The sequence below is a fragment of the Numenius arquata genome, chromosome 25, assembly GCF_964106895.1.
Source record: "Numenius arquata chromosome 25, bNumArq3.hap1.1, whole genome shotgun sequence".
Classification (NCBI taxonomy): domain Eukaryota; kingdom Metazoa; phylum Chordata; class Aves; order Charadriiformes; family Scolopacidae; genus Numenius; species Numenius arquata.
This window is the reverse complement of record NC_133600.1, coordinates 5748269-5766308: the sequence shown is the minus strand read 5'-3', so window position 1 is coordinate 5766308 and position 18040 is coordinate 5748269. Positions and strand designations below refer to the sequence as shown.

Below are 18040 nucleotides of genomic sequence, written 5' to 3'. Positions count from 1 at the left end.
ATTATCCTGGAGCACGAGAACATCCCTTGGGACTGAACGTCCTCATCCGAACACCCGAGCGTGCGGGACCCACCGGGAGGGAGAAGCCAGAAAAGCGGGGTCTGACGGGGGGAGGCCCCGGAAAAGGGGCCTGAGCGGGCAGCGGTGGTGGCCGGGGAGGGGAGGGGTGTCCCGCCCGCCTGCCTCGGCCAGGCTGGAGCCTGCTGCTCACCCCAGCCCTGCGCCGGGCAGAGGCAGCGGGGACGCACCGGGAGCGCCGCGGGCCCGGGGAGCTGGGGCACGGGAGACCAGGGCGGCCTCGGGCTCACCCCGGCCTTGGAGCCGCTGCTGGGCAGCCCAAGCGCGGGTAGACGGCGAGGCCGGCGGCGGGCCCGGCTCCTGACGGGGTAGTGCTCCGTTCCCGGCCAGACAGGCCCCGGTAGCAGCCGCGGCGGGGACAGGCCCCGCACCCCGTCTCCATGGCACCCGGTTCCCCTCCGCCCTCCGCCCCCTGCCCTTTGCCCTCCGCCCGAGGGTGACGGACAGCTCCCGCGGCCAATCACAGCGCCCCGCCGCTCGCCAGAGTGGGTGGGCGGGCGGGAAACGCGGCGAAACCAACCGGAAGAGAAAGCCGCACCGCCGGCTCCGCCCCCTCGGGGCACGGCCGCAGCCAACCAGCGGGCGAGCGGGCGGGGGCGGGGCTGGCGCCGTGGCCAATGGGAGCGCACGTCGGTCGCCAGGGAGGTGCGGGGCGCGGGGCGGGGGGGGGCGGCGGGAGCGCGGCGGGGCCGGGCGGGGGCGGGAGGTAAACAAAATGGCGGCGGCGTGCGCGCTGCGGCGGGGGTAAAGGGGCGGCGGGAGCGGGTTCCCGGGCAGGGTCGCGGTGGCAGAGCGGGGGCAGCGGCCGGTGGGGCTTCCCTTAAGGCGAGGGGGGCGCGGGGGGGTAGCGCGGCGCCGGGACCCGGCCCGGTTCCTGAGCCCGGCGGTGGGGAGGGGGGACGAGGCCGCTCCGCCCCCCTCCCCCGACTGGACCGCGTGTGCCCCGGGCTGAGGGAGCTGCCCACGGGGGAAGGGCCCGTCCCGGGCGGGCTCCCCCAGCCCTGCTGGGAGAGCGGGGAGCTCGGCTGCGGCTGGGGAGCAACCGGGGCCGCCTTCCCCCCCGGGGGGTCCCGTCCTTCCGGGCCCCGCCGCTGCTCCACTCGCACTTAAAGTGTTTTATTCCCCTTTCGCCCCTTCCCTGCTCTCCCCGGGAGCGGCTGCGGTGCCGGTTGTTTTCCTCCCCGTCCCGACACCGGGGAAGGCCCGAAAGGGGACGGGGGGGGAGCCCGGGGATCTCCTCATCGAGCTGCCTCTGCTGGGGGGGGGGGGAATGGGGTGCTTCGGGGCCTGGGCAGAGAGAATTATTTCCTCCTGCTTGTTCCCGTTTTAAGGTGGGCCGTTAGAGCTGAGGTGGGTTTTGCCTTGTCTGAGAGCGGCTGACAGCTGGAGCCGGGCGGTGACACATCATGTGCCAGGCGGAATCGGGGTGGCTGAAGGATGCCCCTGGGAGATCTCGATAGGCACCGAAGGCCTCAAACTTTTGTAGGCGTGAAAAGCGAAGACGTTAGAATTGTTTCTGAAAACTCCTTCAAGGAAACGTGGTTCCAGCTTCCCAACGGCTGAAACAAACGCACCCCCGCCCTGCGCCCGCAGCGGGACGGTGAGGACAGCAGGGCTGAGGCTCCCCCCCATCCCCTTCGGAGTCAGTGACCATGCTCCACTAGGAATGGAAAGTCACGAGAGAGACTCGGCCGGTGTCTGTTTTTACCTGGTGGCCTGAAGTCCCAGAGATGACCTAGCACTTAAGAATCAAACTGGGCCAAGTTAAAGGCCAAGTTGACTTGAAAGAACCCGAACAGTGGGACCAGGTCAGAAGCAAAGCAAGTCCCCACCTGAGTGGATCTGGTCAAAGATATATATTCTTTTTAAAAGACATTGTGTTACTGGAGCCAGGCCTGGATCTTTTAGCATCCGATTGAGCTGGAAGCAGCTCGTAGGTTTGTTTTGGTTTTGTTGGTGTTTTTGTTTTGTTTTTTTTTCATGTTTGTACAATCTTCTGGATTTTTTTTTTCAAGAAGGAGTAAAAGGGAGTGTTGGAAACTAACAAACAGGATTAAAACCCTGAGCGCTTAAGGAAAACAGGTTAAGGAACTTAATCCAGGATGGATCTGCAGGAGCCCCAGCAGCTGGGCATGTTTGCGGAAAGCGAGCTGATGTCTGTGGGGATGGACACCTTCATCCATCGCATCGACTCCACCGAGGTCATCTACCAGCCACGGCGGAAAAGGGCGAAGCTCATTGGCAAATACCTGATGGGAGACTTACTGGGAGAAGGGTCTTATGGCAAAGTCAAGGAGATGTTGGACTCTGAAACCCTCTGCAGGAGAGCTGTGAAAATCCTGAAGAAGAAGAAGCTGCGCAGGATTCCCAACGGGGAGGCAAATGTGAAAAAGTGAGTAACTGTTTCCGGGAGCTGGGAACTGAGGGGTTAAACTTTGTCATTGTTTTCCAGCTGACGTTCTGTGTCATTTGAAGGAACAGCAGGGCTTTCTGCTGTGGAAGTGCTCCTGAATCCCTTGGTATTCCGGAATGTCCTTCCCATTGAGCTGCCCAGAGTTTAGGCTGAGGCTGGAGCAGGGAAGGGAGCTCTCGGCGGGGGGGGCAGGTCCGTCCGTAACACGCCGCTTCTTTTAATAGTATTGCTTAAAGAATAAAATAGTTTGTCTTAAAGAAATTCCTCTTTAAGGTTTCACCTTGAGGAGTTAAACTGTGGCCTGTCGGCCAGGAGAGGTGGGAGGTGGTGAAGCTCAGAGTGCGGAAACACACTTTGTGTCCTTGCCTTCTGTGTTATTTGTGCCCCCGTCTGGGGACTTGGGGCTCTTTGTGGGGGGCAATTGCTGCCCCCTCCCTGCAGTAGGTGCCTGGAACGGGATCCCATGGATTGTGCACCCTGTGGGTCCGGGAAGTCTTGGGGTTTACTCTTGGTTTCACTTCTGACCGATGAGTTTAGGAAGTAATTCAAAGCTCTTTTCAGTTGATTCCTGAAGCTGTAAAACGGGGACAAGGGTTGTCAACCTTTTTTATTTCAGTGACTCAAGACCTGTGCTTGGGAGCTTTGGAAGTGCCAGTTACATACTGATTAGTCAGGGCCCAAGTAACTAATTAAAATTAACTGTGGGAGAAGCCCGGTGTCAGGCTTGTTCTGTAGGAGACTTTCCCTTTTCCTGGGGCCGGCGGTGTTTCCTGCAGCGAGCTGTTGGTCCTGGCCCTGCCAGAGGGGTGTTTATCTGCTGCGGAGGGGAGCCGTCTGCCTCCAAAACAAACTCTTTGCAGGGGTTTATCTCGTAGTGGGAGGGAGAACTTGGGAGGTGTTTGGAAGCCTCTCCAGCAGGGGCTTGCTGAGCGGGGAGCCCTGGCCCAGCAGAGGCTTCTTTCTGTTTCTGGGTTTGGTTTGAGTTTCTGAGCTCAGCTGCGAGATATTTCACATCCTGTCCTGGGACTGGTGTCAGGGAGCTCTTTGAGTTTGCCCTCGGTGACAGCCTGAGCTATGGAATAGTCACAGATCCTAATGCCGGGACCTCCCTTTTCTCTCCTTCACTGGCTCAAGTTCAGAATCAGAGTGAACTGTTGGTTAACATGTAATAAAACGTTTCTTGTTTTTCTGGTAAAGGCATGAGTGTCCCTTTCCACCCTCGCCCCTCCTTCGCTTACATCAAGAGCTCCTACTTGAGGAGGAGGTTGTTTCCTTCTCAGTCAAAATTTATTTTTCTCCCCACTCTGAGTGAGGGAAGGACTTGTCAGATCCCAGGAGAGTTTCCCGATGTCAGAGCCGTGGTAATGGCCCTGTGCCCTGGAGTGAACCCCGCAGAAGTTTTATGCGCAGAGCCTGCGAGTGCCCCGTTTGGTTTCCTTAAGGTTAGTCATTAGAGCAGACCAGCCTTTGCTGGGGATGTTTTTCTGGCTCCGCCGCACCTGCTTCAAAACACCGAGGCAGATTTTAGATGTTGTCTTGTAACGAGGGTTCACTTTAGTTCAAGATCCTATTTTTGTCACCTTGTCCTTTTCTCTCCCCCCCCCCATTCGTCTGCTTTATCTGCTTGTTCAGTGGTGATATTTTTTTTTAAGGCAAAATGTCATATTTTGGCAGAAGTCTGACCTAATCCGAACCCTTGGGCTCTACTCACTGCGGGAGGCAGGGAAAGCTGTCTCTTCTCAGAATAAACCTGTGGTGGTGAGATCCATCACCAAACCCCTCTGGGTCTGTATGGACGGGGGGAGCAAACCATTGCTGTATCTCCAGGTTGCACGGGAAAGAGCTCTGCGAACGTGTTGGGTTTTAGCATCACGTTGCTTGGCCAGACTCCACCAAAACTGCACTTTCTACAACTGCACTTGAGCAGCTTTGGGTGGTTTATACCCAGGAAACTACTCACGTGTGATGGGACGGCAAATCAGGCTGTGGCCTGAGCCACACCATTGGGTTCCACTTTCTTGAAAGCTTCTAATGAGCGAAGCAATGAGTAAATATGTAATTCCTGTGCTAACGAGGCTTCCCCCCCCTGCCTGTGGCCTTATTGAGACGGGGCGTCTGCAGCTCAGTGTGTGAGAGATGACTGCGATTAGTTGTCTAATCTCTGGACACATCCCAGCTTCAGTTGGTGCCCCTTGAGATTAAAAACCTCTTCATCTGCCACCAGGACTAGAAACAACCCCCCTGCTTGGTGCTACTTCCCCTGCCAGCGTCCAGGGAGATGGTCAGGAGCGAGACTCTTCTCAATCCCTGGGGAATTGTTTTCTCCGCTGTAGAGTCACCGCGTAACATCTTATCTCTTAGTCTGCTCTCGGGGAGCTAATTTCTTCGCTCAGTGCTGCAAAGGTGTTGAAAGTGCTCTGGCAGAGGCTCTGGGCAACGACACGGGTGTTCAGGCTTGGTTTGAAAGTGCTTATCTCTTGGAAGTGCCCGCTTGCTATTTCGGTCTCCAAATACCTTGTTGGGCACTTTTCTCTTAAACTGCAGAGGCAGCGCCTGCTCCTGCTGGAGCGATCTCCAGCACTTCTCACCAGGCAGGAGAAAGCTACGGATGTGCTGTGGTTGGTCTGACAGGGACGGGATTGAATTATAACAGTGGGCTCGTGCCTCTGCTGTTAGCACAGGACACCTCGGCATCGCTGCTGCTGCGGCGATGGGACCCATTGATAGCGTGTTATCAGAGAAATTCCCTAGAAAACAGTTCCTAGACTGCTGGCCCTTGGGCAATTACAGGAGTGAGTAATGACGGCACAGGGAGCGCAGGAGCGATGAGCCGCAGGGATCGCACACGGCTGTGCCGTCACTGGGGCCCTGGGTTCATGGGGCCAGAGCCACAGCTCGGGGAGCTCGTGGTGTTGGTGCCGTGTCTCTGTGACTCCCGACGTGGTGTCCCCAGCCCCGTCTCTCGGTGCAGTGACGGAGTTCTGGGGACATAGAAATTATGACTGAAATACGTTTTGAGACTTATAAAATTGAGTGGTTCTTCCTTGCCAAAATACTCCAGTTCTGCCCCTGAAAAACGAGCCCTTGAGGGACCTGGGAATCCTGGTGAGGAGGATGCTGAGGGTTTAAACTCGTAGGACACGCGTTTCCCTAAATCGCTGTAGAGAATCTTCATTTCCCTTCAGCAGGGTTGGGGTGGCCTCGTCCACCAGGCAGTGCTACGGCTAATTGCTGCTTCCAGTTAGTACACAAGCTGAGTTTAGCAGGGTTGCCAAAAAGATGAAAGAAAATTGGGCAGAGTATTTGTCTGTAGCAGCACAAGTTTAATGAAACTGTGTGCTAATAGCCTCACACTTTAATTAAGTGTTTGGGACTTCCTGCGCATATCCCAAGTGCCTTGTACTGTACTTACCACGCTCGGTGAGTGCTTGGATTTCAATATATGCTCGTTAGGATTCCTCGGGGGGTGTGCAGTGTGTAGTGGGCCTGTACTCGGACAGTTTGCTCCTCGGGTCTGCAAAGGAGCAGTCTCGCCCCTCGGAGCACGGACCCTTCTGCCGAAGGAAGGACTCGCTGCAGGAAGGACCCCTTGGGAGCCGCGGGGGCGTGAGGTGAGATGGGCTGGGGCTGACTCAGCCCGTTTCCTGGCCCTTCTAAAGGAAACCGGGTGGCTCTGCCTTTCTTTGCTTGGGTCCGGAGTGAAACGTTAGAAACTACTCGGCAGAGGAGGGCGGGCGGGCGGCTGCGCTGGGGGAAGCTGTCACCTCCTGCAGGGTCCAGGTCCCTGTTTGGAGGCAGAGGGTATGCGTGGATCCCCCTCGGCAGCGTTTGATGCCCCTGGGGGCTCCTGGGTGGTGTAGGGATCACGGGGGACATTTCTGTACCTTGGTATGTTGTGTCCTCAGGGGAGGGGGGCAGCGGGAGGGTGGTGAGATGCTGTAGTGCCCACGGCGTCGTTCTGGGTGACAGCTGGGGAAGAACCGTTTGGATACTACAGCTTGGAAGAGGTAGATGAGCTCTGGGTTCATCCACAAGTACCGGCATCGGCCCCTCCCTGTGGCGGGTACGTGTTCACATGGGTAAGGCTTGGCCTGAAGAAGGAAATAGTGAAATGCTCTGCCCCGTCTCTGCCCTGAGACACCGCTCCTGCTCCCGGGAACCGAGAGGGGCAGCTTCTGGTGGGGGGGAAAGGACAAGTTGCATCCTTGCAGGTGGAGGGCAATATTTCAGGTGGAACAAACAGGAAAAAGCTGCTCAGGAGCTAGACCTTAACTATGTTAATCTGCTTTGTGGCATATATGTGTAATTACAATTTTCTTTGGCTCTATAGGATTACAAAATCAATCTAAATAAATACATAAGGTAGTTGTTTGGTTGCATCAAGACCCAAATGAATGATTCTGGAGGCCTCTGCAGCAATTAGCGAGGATGGTGTTAGTGGATTCGTGGTGTGTGCCAGAACTGGCATATGGAGCTGTTCTCCCAGCCCTTCGCTGTGGCACAGGCCGCGGTGGAGCTGTGCCAGGGCCAGAGCTGGGTGCCCAGCTCCTCAGCCACGTGCCGGACGGAGGGAGCCTGGATGGACCACGGCTGGGCTGGAGAGGAGAGGATGAGGCTGAAGGCTCTCACTGCAGTCCCCCTGCAAAGCCTCGCTTTTGGTGGGTGGCGTGGGAAGGACTCGCCGTCACGTGTCCTAAAAACTCAGGAAAATCCTAAAAACTTAGGAAGAACCAAAGGAGGGGAATGAATCTTTTGACTTCATTGCTCATTTTTATTTGAGCAGAAATGGCTTTGATGAAACTCAGCCTCAAAACCAACTGTAGAAAGACCACTGAACCTTACGGTGAGGATGTGCTCTTACTGGCACGATCCAGGGAAGAACATCGTCTTCCCAGGCTTTCCTGGGCATCGCCCAGCCATGTGGCCGTGGCACAAGGGGGCAGCTCTGCTGGGTACGGGTCTGAGCAGCACCACCCGTGTTGTTTGCCAGGGCAAGGTCCCTCGCAAGGGGTAGATCTTAATTTGTCAGGATGAGTTTAATGGGTCTAACAGAGAAACTCCCAATTAGAAGATTTTTTTTCTCTCCTCCCTCTGAGCTGGTTGTACTTTGAATCGGGCCCCAAAGTCTGTCTTGTCGCACACTTGGGGGCTTTCATGTTAAATTTCAGAGGTAGCAAGGAGAGGAGGTGAAGTTGCCGTGGCTGGGAAGGTGTCCTGGAATTCTGGGCAGAATGACTGGCCTGGTGTGGGACAGGCAGGAAGCGAGCAGTGGGATGGGGGGGGTGCTTTTTTGATGTTAATTTTGAAAAAAAAGTCAATTTAGGCACCTTCTGAGGAGGTGAGCACCTCTGTTCACTCCCTCGGTGAAGTCTGGAAACCCAGCTGGAATGGGAGGTGACTGCTCTGGCTGCCTCTGCTCCTCCGGCGTTCCGGAATGCCAGAGTAGCTAAAAATAGTCATCTTTCCTCTGGGAAATGGGCTGCTTGGCCTCTGCCCCGGAGGCGGGGGCACTTCACTGGCATTTTAGATTGGTTCACAGAGTCCTCCTGGAAACAAAATAATCATTACAGAGATATGAAATATTTATTAGTCCGTTAAAGGTGGAAGGAATTAGCATCTGTGCTTTTAAGCCGTGGTACAGGGAATGAGCTGTTGGGAGCAGTATTTTAAATGTGTTCCTAATATTGGAAGCTTGCTTTGCCCTCACAGCAGAGTAGTCTTGTTTAAAGAAGTGTGTGTGTTCCCTCCCTCTGGCCTGGTTGGGTCCGAGCCCTCAGCCCGGCTCCCTTCATCACGCAGGAACTTCTCAGCCCTGCTCTAATGCTGGCTGCAGTTTCTATGCTAATTTAATCCACTTCAGCCTTTTGGTCATTACTATAATTAGAGCGGCTGCATCACTTTTCAAATCTGTCTGCCATTTAAACTAAACACTCTTCTGAGCTTTACCTGGTTCTCCGAGGTTTCTCTATAGCTATCCTAACTTTTTTAAAGCCATATATGAGAAAGGGAGAGTTCCCGGCCTGAGCTTTGGTAGCGGAGTGAAGCTGCTGATCAGGGATCCTTAAAAGGTCTTTAAAAACCTGCTTGTGTTCCTGCAGCTTGTGAGCCTTTCCGAGGAGCAGTTACAGGCTCCTTAGTCAGATGTGATGCATCAAGGAGCCTTCGTGCTGGCCACAGCTCGTTACTGGAGGCTGGCTAATTGTGCGGGCGAGGGGCGAGTGGCTCTGGGCGCTGGGACCTGTTTGGGCAGGGGCTCCTGCTTCCCCAGCTGGGCTCAGAGTTCCTCATAGCGCTGCTTCCGAGAGTCCCGACTCCTGAACTGTGACCGTGCCGCTTAGAGCAGCTCTTCCAAACGGCCCGAGAGAGGAGCTGGAGGGGAGTTTCTGAGCAGTTCAGCGCAGGAACCAGCAGCTGGAGAAGTGAAGAGCAGTGTCTGCCCCACCAGAACCACCCTGACCCGACCGTCCTGATCCCCCTGTTCCTCCTCCTCCTCCTCCCAGCTGGCATCCTGTGGGGTTTTGCAGTTGAATGCAAAAGATCCTAAAATGTGGTTTGGGGCCGGTACAGAATCCCAAGACACAAAGATCAAACCAGCTGATCCGAGATGACATACGGGGCCGTTTTCATAGCCAAGGGACGATGTCTCCTCACTTGGTTCTGTATCATTCATTCTCCACAAACGGAGGATTTAGTTCATGTCTCTGAACTGTTCAGTTAGGACTAAAGTTTGGAAGAAAGGGATTTATTAGCTGGAACTCCTGCTTTCAGCTTGTTCTTGAGACAAATGCTGTAATTCCTACATTGGTCGCTTCATTTCTGAGGTCTCCTTTCCCACTGCAGAGCATGTCCGTCCCGGGGGATGCAGGATGCACTGGGCTCTCTGCTGGGGAGTCACCTCTCTCGGGTTTTCTGTCGTTTACATGTTTTGTAGAAAATCGTGTTCTGCCCCTCTTCAGGTGAATTTCACCTGGTATAATCAAAAATGAATTTAGTTTCGCTTGTTGATGGCCTGGGTAGATCAGTCGGTTTCTGACATTCCTGTATTTAAGTTTCAATGATTTCTCTCGGTGTGGGACGGCACCACAGCCCTGGCACAGGGCGTTCCTGGGGCCAGTTCCACATCTGGCACAAAGGTAGGTGGCTCCTTGAGGGTAGTTCTCTGCCGTTATTTACCAATGGGCTAAAATCCCTGCCCAGAGAAAACCGACTGGCTGCGACGTGTTCGCTGAAAGGCGCTTGTCCCTGGTCCCGGCCAGCGGGTATTTCCCTGGTGTAGCCTCCGACTAGCGATTGAAGAGCACACAGCACCTTCTGTCAGACAGCGAGCAGGCAGTCTTCTTGGGTGCAGCAGCTGCGACTAACATGGTTTGAAGTGTCTTTAAAATCCATGTGATTTAGAAGACATTAATTTCATTCCATAGTAAGGAAATGGGCTTTTGAAGCTTAACTTTTTCCCTTTTCTCTTCCCACAGGGAAATCCAGCTCCTGCGACGATTACGGCACAAAAATGTTATCCAGTTGGTAGATGTGTTATACAATGAAGAGAAGCAGAAAATATATCCTTTTCTCACCCAGTTGTTACTAAGGTTTGCATTCCTGTTGCTCTCTGCTATAGCGCTGAATCATTATAGTTCTGCTTTTGTTAAGGCTCTTTTGAATGTTTCTTAAGCTTAAAATTGCTTTTGCTGGTATTAAACACACTGCATGTCTGGAATACTTTCCACACGAGTACATTTTCTTAAGTTTCCCAGCTTCGCAGTTAGGAAACGAAATATTGTCCCCAGGTTAGAGATGTGGGGCTGGGCTGGGGCAGAACTGACCCTCAAAGGCTGCGTTTTATTCTGTGACCTCTGAGATGGAAAAAGATCCGGGGATCTGTCACTGGTACCCTCCTGACCCAGCTGTGGTGTGTCTTAGTGCTTTTTCCCCTGAAGATGGACCTTTTATTGTCTATGTTATGTGAAATCAATTTTTGTAATGCTTTTTCCTTTAAGTCCTTGGCAATGGTTTAGGTATTTTTTTTCTTTCCCTCAAAAGAAGAAAAAATGTGCTCGTTCACCAGCCTCTGGGTGCCTCCGACTCCCCTTCCCTCTGGGGGGTCTGTGCTGCTGCCATCTCTGGGGGCAGTTGCTGTGCTCTGGCTCTCCCTTACGAAACAAGGTGAGCTCCTGAGCCTGCCCGAGCCGCCTCTGTCCTGCTGTTGGTGTGAAAGTCCCCTGTGATGGTGCTTTCGGTGACCTAAAGCCTGTAACGGTCAGGAGAGACCGACAGTGTGTCGTTCCTGGGAGACCTACGGCCCGGCTTCTTGAGCTGAACTGCTCTGTTCTCAGATCGAAGCTGTGCCTTGGGATCTCGGGGCATTTTCAGACTTTAACAAGTTCTTCCAGTGCCCCATGTCCCCCAGACAGTGATCACACTAATTACAGCCTTAACTTCAAGCAGTAGCTGGGTTTCTAATGAGTCTGCCACACTTAGAGTGCTCTTTGACTCAGACCAGTGTGTGAGTTCATTGAGCTGAGCTGTCGTAGTACGTGTTATAAATGGTTGCTTTTATTTTTGACAATGTTTTCTAAATACTGTCTTCCAATTACAGCACTTCAGAAAATGGGTAATTTAATTGTGTGCTTTAATTAGATCAAATGCTCTGCCACCAAATCATTAGTATAAAAAAGCATGACAACTTTTGCTTGTGTTTTGTAGCCTTAACAGAGCGAAGGGACTGCAATTCAATTACAGTCTATAGAAAGACAGCATTTAATTAATAAGGAGCTGGGCTGCTGGAGACATGCAGGGAAACAGAGCCCGAGAGAGACCTCGTGTGTTGGTTCCAGGTGATGACAACCCAAAACGGGCGCTGGGGAACGTGACCTCTCTCAGCCCGGGAGGGTGGTCCTTGCGTTGTTTTCTGAGCAGTGGTGGCTGAAAAAGGACAAACTGGGGTTTGGTTCTTTCCCCTTTGAAGTGTAGGTTCACTGTGTCCATCCGCCGGTGTCTGTGCAGCGTGGCCGAGGACGTGGCAGCCGCCTGGTGAGCGGGTCTGGGAACAGCCCCAGCCCCAAAGTAACTCTCTCTTGGGCTGTAGGTCATTCCCTTGCCCATCACACGCATAATTGTGCCCGTGCCTGCACTCGTGCCTTGCAGGAAGCGACACAAGGTGGAAGTTGGGTGGGGTGGAGGGGAGGGATGTCAACTTCCCCATTGCTAATAAAAAAAGAAAGTCCTCATTTCCAGAATGACCATTGTGGCATTTGAAACTGGGGCCGTAGAAAGAAGGATTCTGTTCCCACCTGAGTTCCTGTTGCTGGTAGAAGCGAAGCACGGGCTGCAGCTCTGTTTGGGCAGGTAGTGCTTTAACAACTTCCCTGTCGAGTCAAAGCCTGCAATGATTTTCTTTGGGAAAGGGAAAGCCGTGGTGACTGGATTAAAAATATCAACTACATTTAGTATCTAATGGGCTGCTCTGATGACCTGCTGTGGCTGGGAACGCGGAGCCGGTGATGAATGGAGAACTAATCCAGGCAGAAAATAACCCCAGTTCAATAAGCAGCGTCCCAGCTGGCACCCTCTCCGACAGCTCCTGTCACCAGTACGTGCTGTGGTGCGTGGGAGCAGAACCCTATTGATCAGAGGAACTGAGAGCCTCTGTCGTCTTGGGGCACCTGTAACAGATCTTCTCCAGCCTGGAAGCTCGTGCTCCCATCTGGCTGCTCTCCCAGGGATGGAGCAGGCACAAAGGAAGGGATGAAACCAGCCTGGCAGCCAGTGGCCCAAAATCGGGCTGTGCTTTGCAGATCAGAACGAGAGCTGGGCTTTGCTTCCAGGGAACAGTCTGTGTAATCGCTGTTAGTGTTGTTCTCTTGAAGGCGGGCGAGTCGACGTCTTCCACATCCCTGCGACAGAAGCAGTTCACAGATTTCTTCCCGAGTAGGAAACAGTAGGAATGAATTTTGGGAGCTCTTCCTGCTATTCTTGCTTCTGCTGATTTCCTGGGTGGCATCGTGCCCATCGTAAAATCTTAGCATTTTAGCATCCCTCCGAAGGGCAGCTCGTATGGGGAACGTAGCACTAGTTTAATGAGTTTGCAGAGTGTTTTGAGCTCCAGGATAGAATGTGCTGCAAAAGGGCAACACCATCTCTAGCGCGGATCCCGCTTAAAGCACAGGTCATCCCGTTAGCCTCTCCTGCCTCAGGAGTTAAGATGGCATCCTGGGACATAAGCAACTTATTTTAGGCTTAGGTTAAGAAGGCATCTGCCAGGAATAATTAGAGGGACCACAGAAACGTGTTGTGTTGCTGGAAACATGGACTGCCTGACGGCCCTGTTCTCTGTCGGTCTGGAAGGTGCACTCCCTTGGCAAAGCCAGCAGATGTCTCAGGGTCTGTTCATGGCAGCCCCCTCTGGAGCAGAGTCTGCCTGGAAAAGCTGGGATAGAGGAGGAAAACAGGCAGCTACTGCTTTAGGCGGTTGTGTAGTTACCGTTGTTTGGCCCCAGCATTAAAGGAGATGAAAACTAGAATATGCTGCAAGGGAACAGATGCTGAAAAGTTCCACAAGTTCTTGGCGTTCTGCTGTAACTTTTTTTATCCGTGCAGTTTCAGAAAAGCTTTCCAGCTCCCTGGGGATCCTTCCTCCTGCTACTGAAATATTGCCGTGGGGACGAGGGTAAGCAGCGGCTTTAAATAGTGCATGCTATTAACATACTATATTGTTTTGGGACCGAAGTTAGGAATAGCAGAAACTTTGGGGATGGTGATGGGGGCTCACTGTCATGTCGGGCGCAGAGCAGCCGGGGCGTTGGGGGAACAGGCTGCAGCTCTTCTGCCGGGGGGGGGGTTCCAGACTTTTTGTAGCTGCTTCAGAGTATTATCCCGTTTCCATCATGTTTGTGAGATCTCCAGCTTAACTCCCGTGGAGTTGGCATCCTGTTTCGGGTCTGATCACGGAGTTGCAGCTGGTCATTGAGCAGAAAAATCTTCTGGTGGGTTCTTTGCCCCCTCCTGTTGGGGGGCTGGAGGAAGGGGGGTGCCTGGGGAGGAGCAGCCCCTCTCAGGCTCTGCCCCTCCGCCGTGTGATGGCAGGTGCCAGTGCGTGGGCCTGGGCCTGAGGAGTGTTTAACCCTGAATCTTCCTTAACTCTGCCTCCACGTATATGGTGATGGAGTACTGTGTGTGTGGGATGCAGGAGATGCTGGACAGTGTCCCAGAAAAGAGGTTTCCAGTGTTTCAGGCCCACGGGTAAGTCCGGTTCTGTTCCTCAGGCTGCTTTAGCCTCTCTCCGCTGTGCTCTGGGAATTCAAGAGCACGTTCTGCTCTGTTGCTTCGACTGGCTGCACGATAAAGTAAAACCAGCTTTGTGTAATAACTGCATCTTTCATATCCAGTGAAAAACTACTGAAGTGATGGCAGGGACAGCCCTTAGATTCTGGGAAGAAAAACCATCTTTCTGTTGAATTTTCTGTTACTCTTGTTTTGCCTGACAAGATCCGTGACAGCCCTTCCCAGCCCCTTTCCTACCGCTCTGGCGTGCGGGCTCGGAATCCCCGAGGACTTGCCCTGGCTGAAGGGAGGCGAGCCCTGCGGGTCGGTGTCAGAGGAGAGATTAACGTCTCTGGGTGGATTAGGGATTGGCAATACCCAGCCTGAGCGGTTGGGCAGTGGAGAGGATCAGCTGCAGCCCCTTTCACTCTGCGAGTGAAGGAACCTCGGAGTGCTGGAAATAGCTGCAAGAAGGTTGGCACGTATCTCAAATCAGTGCAGACCAGCAAACCTGTGGTAACTACGTCATTTTATGACCATTTTTTCATTTTACTTAAAAAAGGTGTCTGAGATTACAGATTGTGTGTTGCTTCTGGATATTATGGGATAAAAAACTTGCCTGTGCAGTTGTTGCCGGGCTGTCAGTGCTTGTTATGTTACAGTAAAGCCCTGCACATAGTCTCTGCCCTTAAGTACAGCAAAACACCCTTCCTGCTGGCTGAAGGAAACTGGCTGGTGTAACTTCACCTCGGCTAAAGCAGCGTTATCTCAGGACTGTGCCAGCCTGGGGCTCAGCACTTACAAAATACGGGGAGCTGTGGAGAGGGCTTTGGTGCGGAGCAGCCCCGTGCTGCGGTGGCGGGGACCCTGCTGCGCAGCCCTGGCAGGGAACGGCGGACTTTGGCAGGAGATTAAGTGCCATTTCTTACACCCCACGCTTCAATCTCGAGTTCCTCATCCAATGTAAATGTATTTCTGACTTGTACCTGGTAACCTGGTAGTTCATGTAGTCATGGTCTATGGAAGTGCTTGACTTTTTCTCCTCTAACTCTTCCTGCAGGTACTTTTGCCAGCTTATAGACGGCTTAGAATACTTGCACAGCCAAGGGATTGTCCACAAGGATATAAAACCGGGGAACCTCCTGCTAACAACCAATGGGACACTAAAAATATCCGATTTAGGCGTAGCAGAGGTATGTGAGAAGGGCAGCGAAGTCAGGAATGTGGGAAGCATGACATTCTAGATTTAGGTCACCTTTGTGGTGTCAGTTGATTTATTGTGCATTTAGGCTTTTGCTCTGTTACACTTGCAGAGGGCTCTGCAGTGACTCTGAATATTTTTTGCAATTGGAAAAACACTTTTGTTGACAACAGCCTACAGCTTCCATCCAGGAAGTACATAGAGGAATTCATCATCTTAGACAAACCCGAAAGTGTGGTGAAAAGGCAATAAGCTATGTAACTTTATCCTCTTTATTACCTGAAGAGTGCCCTAGCTCGGGAGGAGAGGTGTAAGAGTGTCACTGTTGGTGTGTAGTTGCTGTAGTGGCACCCTCTCACGCTATGTAAGCAGATGTTCAGTAGCAGAGTTTTCCCCTGTTTCCCCAGATGAAACTTTTCTAACAGTTACAATTTGCCATGAAGGTTTGGAGCTAACATGTCCCTTGTGCTGCAGGCGTTGCATCCCTTTGCGGAGGACGACACGTGCAGGACAAGCCAGGGGTCGCCAGCATTCCAGCCGCCAGAAATCGCCAATGGCCTTGACACCTTTTCAGGCTTTAAAGTAGACATCTGGTCCGCGGGGGTCACGCTGTAAGTGCCCGTGCAGCATCCAGGTGTTGCCATTACAGAACTTAACCCCCCAGATAGCTCAGTTCTGTCTGTCTGCTGTCATCACTGCCCTTCGGGGTGGTGTTGGGGGAGCAGGGGGGTGTGGGGTGTGTTGGTCCCCCCTTTGGATGGGGGTGTGTTCCCCAAAGTGCTTTTAATTCTGCAGGAGGTAATCTTTACTCCCAGTGCGTTTCTGCCAGCCCCTTCCCAGCATCAGAGACGCGCAGCTGGTGTAAGAATAGAAACCACAAGTATCTCTAGTATTTATTTTTAAGTTTCCTCCATCCCAGCCTGTCGGGGAGGTGTCGCAGTGGTTTTGACTCATGTGAATGAAGAGGCTGTGATAAAGGAGGGCTAAGTTTAAAGAGGCTTTCCAAATCCTGTCAAATATTCGTCTTTTATTTTCCTCTTGGCTGCCTTTGGTTTACGTAGTCACATAAGAGCTGAGCCCCCGTTCTGTGTGCATTTCCTCATTCGGCTTCTCCTTCTGCCTTCACAGATACAACATTACGACGGGTCTGTACCCCTTTGAAGGGGATAATATCTATAAGTTATTTGAAAACATTGGGAAAGGTGACTACACAATTCCAGAAGATTGTGGTCCTCCGCTCTCAGACTTATTGAGAGGTGAGTCTCCCAAGGGACCCCAAAAGTGCGGGAGAAATCTATGGGTGCAGCACGTGCTCAGGTTGTGCAGTGCCGGGGAGAGCTTCACTCCGTGTCCTCGGGGGTACAGGGTCCCATAGAAAGGGGGGTTCTGCTGGTGAACCCTATGGTCAGACTTTGAGAGATCTTTAACGCTGATGTCTTCCTGAGATACACTAGACCCTGAAGCAGTCACTGCTCTCTAGAATTGGTTCTTACATGATGTTTCCTCGGCTCTGGGAAGCTCTTAAACCTAAAGACAAAGCCCACGAGAGAATAAATTTAAAATGGCATCAGAGCATTGATGTGGTTTCGCAAGTGAGAAGACTCGATTAAATTCTTTGCCCAAACTTTTCTGTAACATGAAGTCCTGAGTCCTTAGGTTCTGCTGTCCTTCCTCATCAGCTTCTGCTCTGAATTTATTCCCTTCATTCCCTGTTGTCATCTCCTTCCCCCCAAATTTTGAGTTGCCAAGGGTATTGGGGCAAAGTGACAAGTCCCTGCTGTCACCCCAGGGCTGTGCCGGAGCCGGGGTGGCCCTTTCGGGGTGGCAGGAGAGGGCTGTGGGTTTTGTCTGGGTTTTTGTGTTCCTGTCACTGCAGCAGTTTGAGGTTTAGCGCTGAGCGGTCTCTCCGTTTGGAAGCTGGATGGGAGGGCAGTGGTTACGGTGACCATCCCTCGGTGATGCCCATCGGGCAGCGCAGAGGATGCGATTCCAGCGGGTGGGATCCTGCCCACCCCACAGCTGCGGTGGGGGCTGCCCAGCCCTCTGCTCGGGCTTGCTCTTGTCTTTAGCCCTCTGCGAAAGGTCACACTCAAACACGAAACGACATTCCCTTCTTTCAGGTTTATTTTTCTGGCTCTTGCGCAGCGCAGGGTGGGAGGTCAGTGTGGTCAGGCTGCTCATAATAGGGGTGTTAGTGCCCGGCGGGGGTTGTGTGTGGTGCTGTGTCCCCTGTGTGGCCACGGTGCTGGGACCGTTTGTGGCCAGCCAAAAGGTTAACAATGTCGAAGCATTTTACGGCTGTGCTTTGTGCCTCAAAGGGCAGCGGTTGTGCCTCGCAGGAAAGGTTGTGCTGCCCACGGGGAGCTGAGCCCCAGCCTGTGCTGTGCGTCACGGCCCGGTGCGGTGCTGGGGACGTGGGTGTCCCCACTCGGTGGCAGCAGATGGTGCTGTGTGTCCAAGCTCTGCCTCAGCGGGGGCTCCTCTGGCTCCAGGGGCTGCCAGACCCCTGACAGCCCAACCCGGGGGGAGTGGGGCTGGTTTAGCTTGTCTGGCTCCATGCCAGTTCTGAAATGAGCTATTTCCATGTGTTTTGAAAAGCATTAACAACCTTTAACAGCTTTGGGAAAGGCAAAGCCTCAGACTGCGGGTGGCACAGCTGGCACAACCCCAGGTTCGGGATGAGCCTCTTGGCTGCACTCGGGTTGGTCCCTGGGGAAAAGGAGTGTGACCATTGTTTCTCTTTTCTTGTCCTGAGGATATTGATAGCTTAAAAATCTTACGCTTCACTAGCAGAGTAACTCCCTCTTTAGTTCTTTCCATCCCCTGGATGAGACCTGGAGTCAGAATATCCCACTCTTCCTTCTGCCCCATTTCAAAGGGAGGAGCCTCGTACCTGTTGCCCTTTGTCCAAGGCTGTCCATCTCTTCCTTCATCCAGCCTGCTGGCTGTCTTCATCCCTCCTGGTCTGAACTCTGCAGAGATGCAAGTGGAGCTCTTTTCCCGGCAGAGGAACTTGCCAGAGGGAGATGTCTGTGTTTCTCTCAAATTAACCCTTTCTTCCAGGGTGGTGGGAGGCCCTGAGGATTCCTCTT

At 53.1% G+C, this 18040-nt stretch overlaps 1 protein-coding gene across 1 annotated transcript in view; it reads left to right on the top strand.

The window, feature by feature from the left end:
- Positions 1-776: 776 nt before the first annotated feature.
- STK11 (serine/threonine kinase 11) overlaps positions 777-18040 on the top strand; it is a 40017-nt gene continuing 22753 nt past the window's right edge. The window contains exons 1-7 of the mRNA XM_074163664.1: positions 777-822; positions 1410-2470; positions 9964-10047; positions 13637-13726; positions 14808-14940; positions 15423-15559; positions 16077-16204. Coding sequence (XP_074019765.1) covers positions 2181-2470; positions 9964-10047; positions 13637-13726; positions 14808-14940; positions 15423-15559; positions 16077-16204 — 862 coding nt within the window. The 5' untranslated portion in view covers positions 777-822; positions 1410-2180. The remainder of the gene's footprint in view (positions 823-1409; positions 2471-9963; positions 10048-13636; positions 13727-14807; positions 14941-15422; positions 15560-16076; positions 16205-18040) is intronic.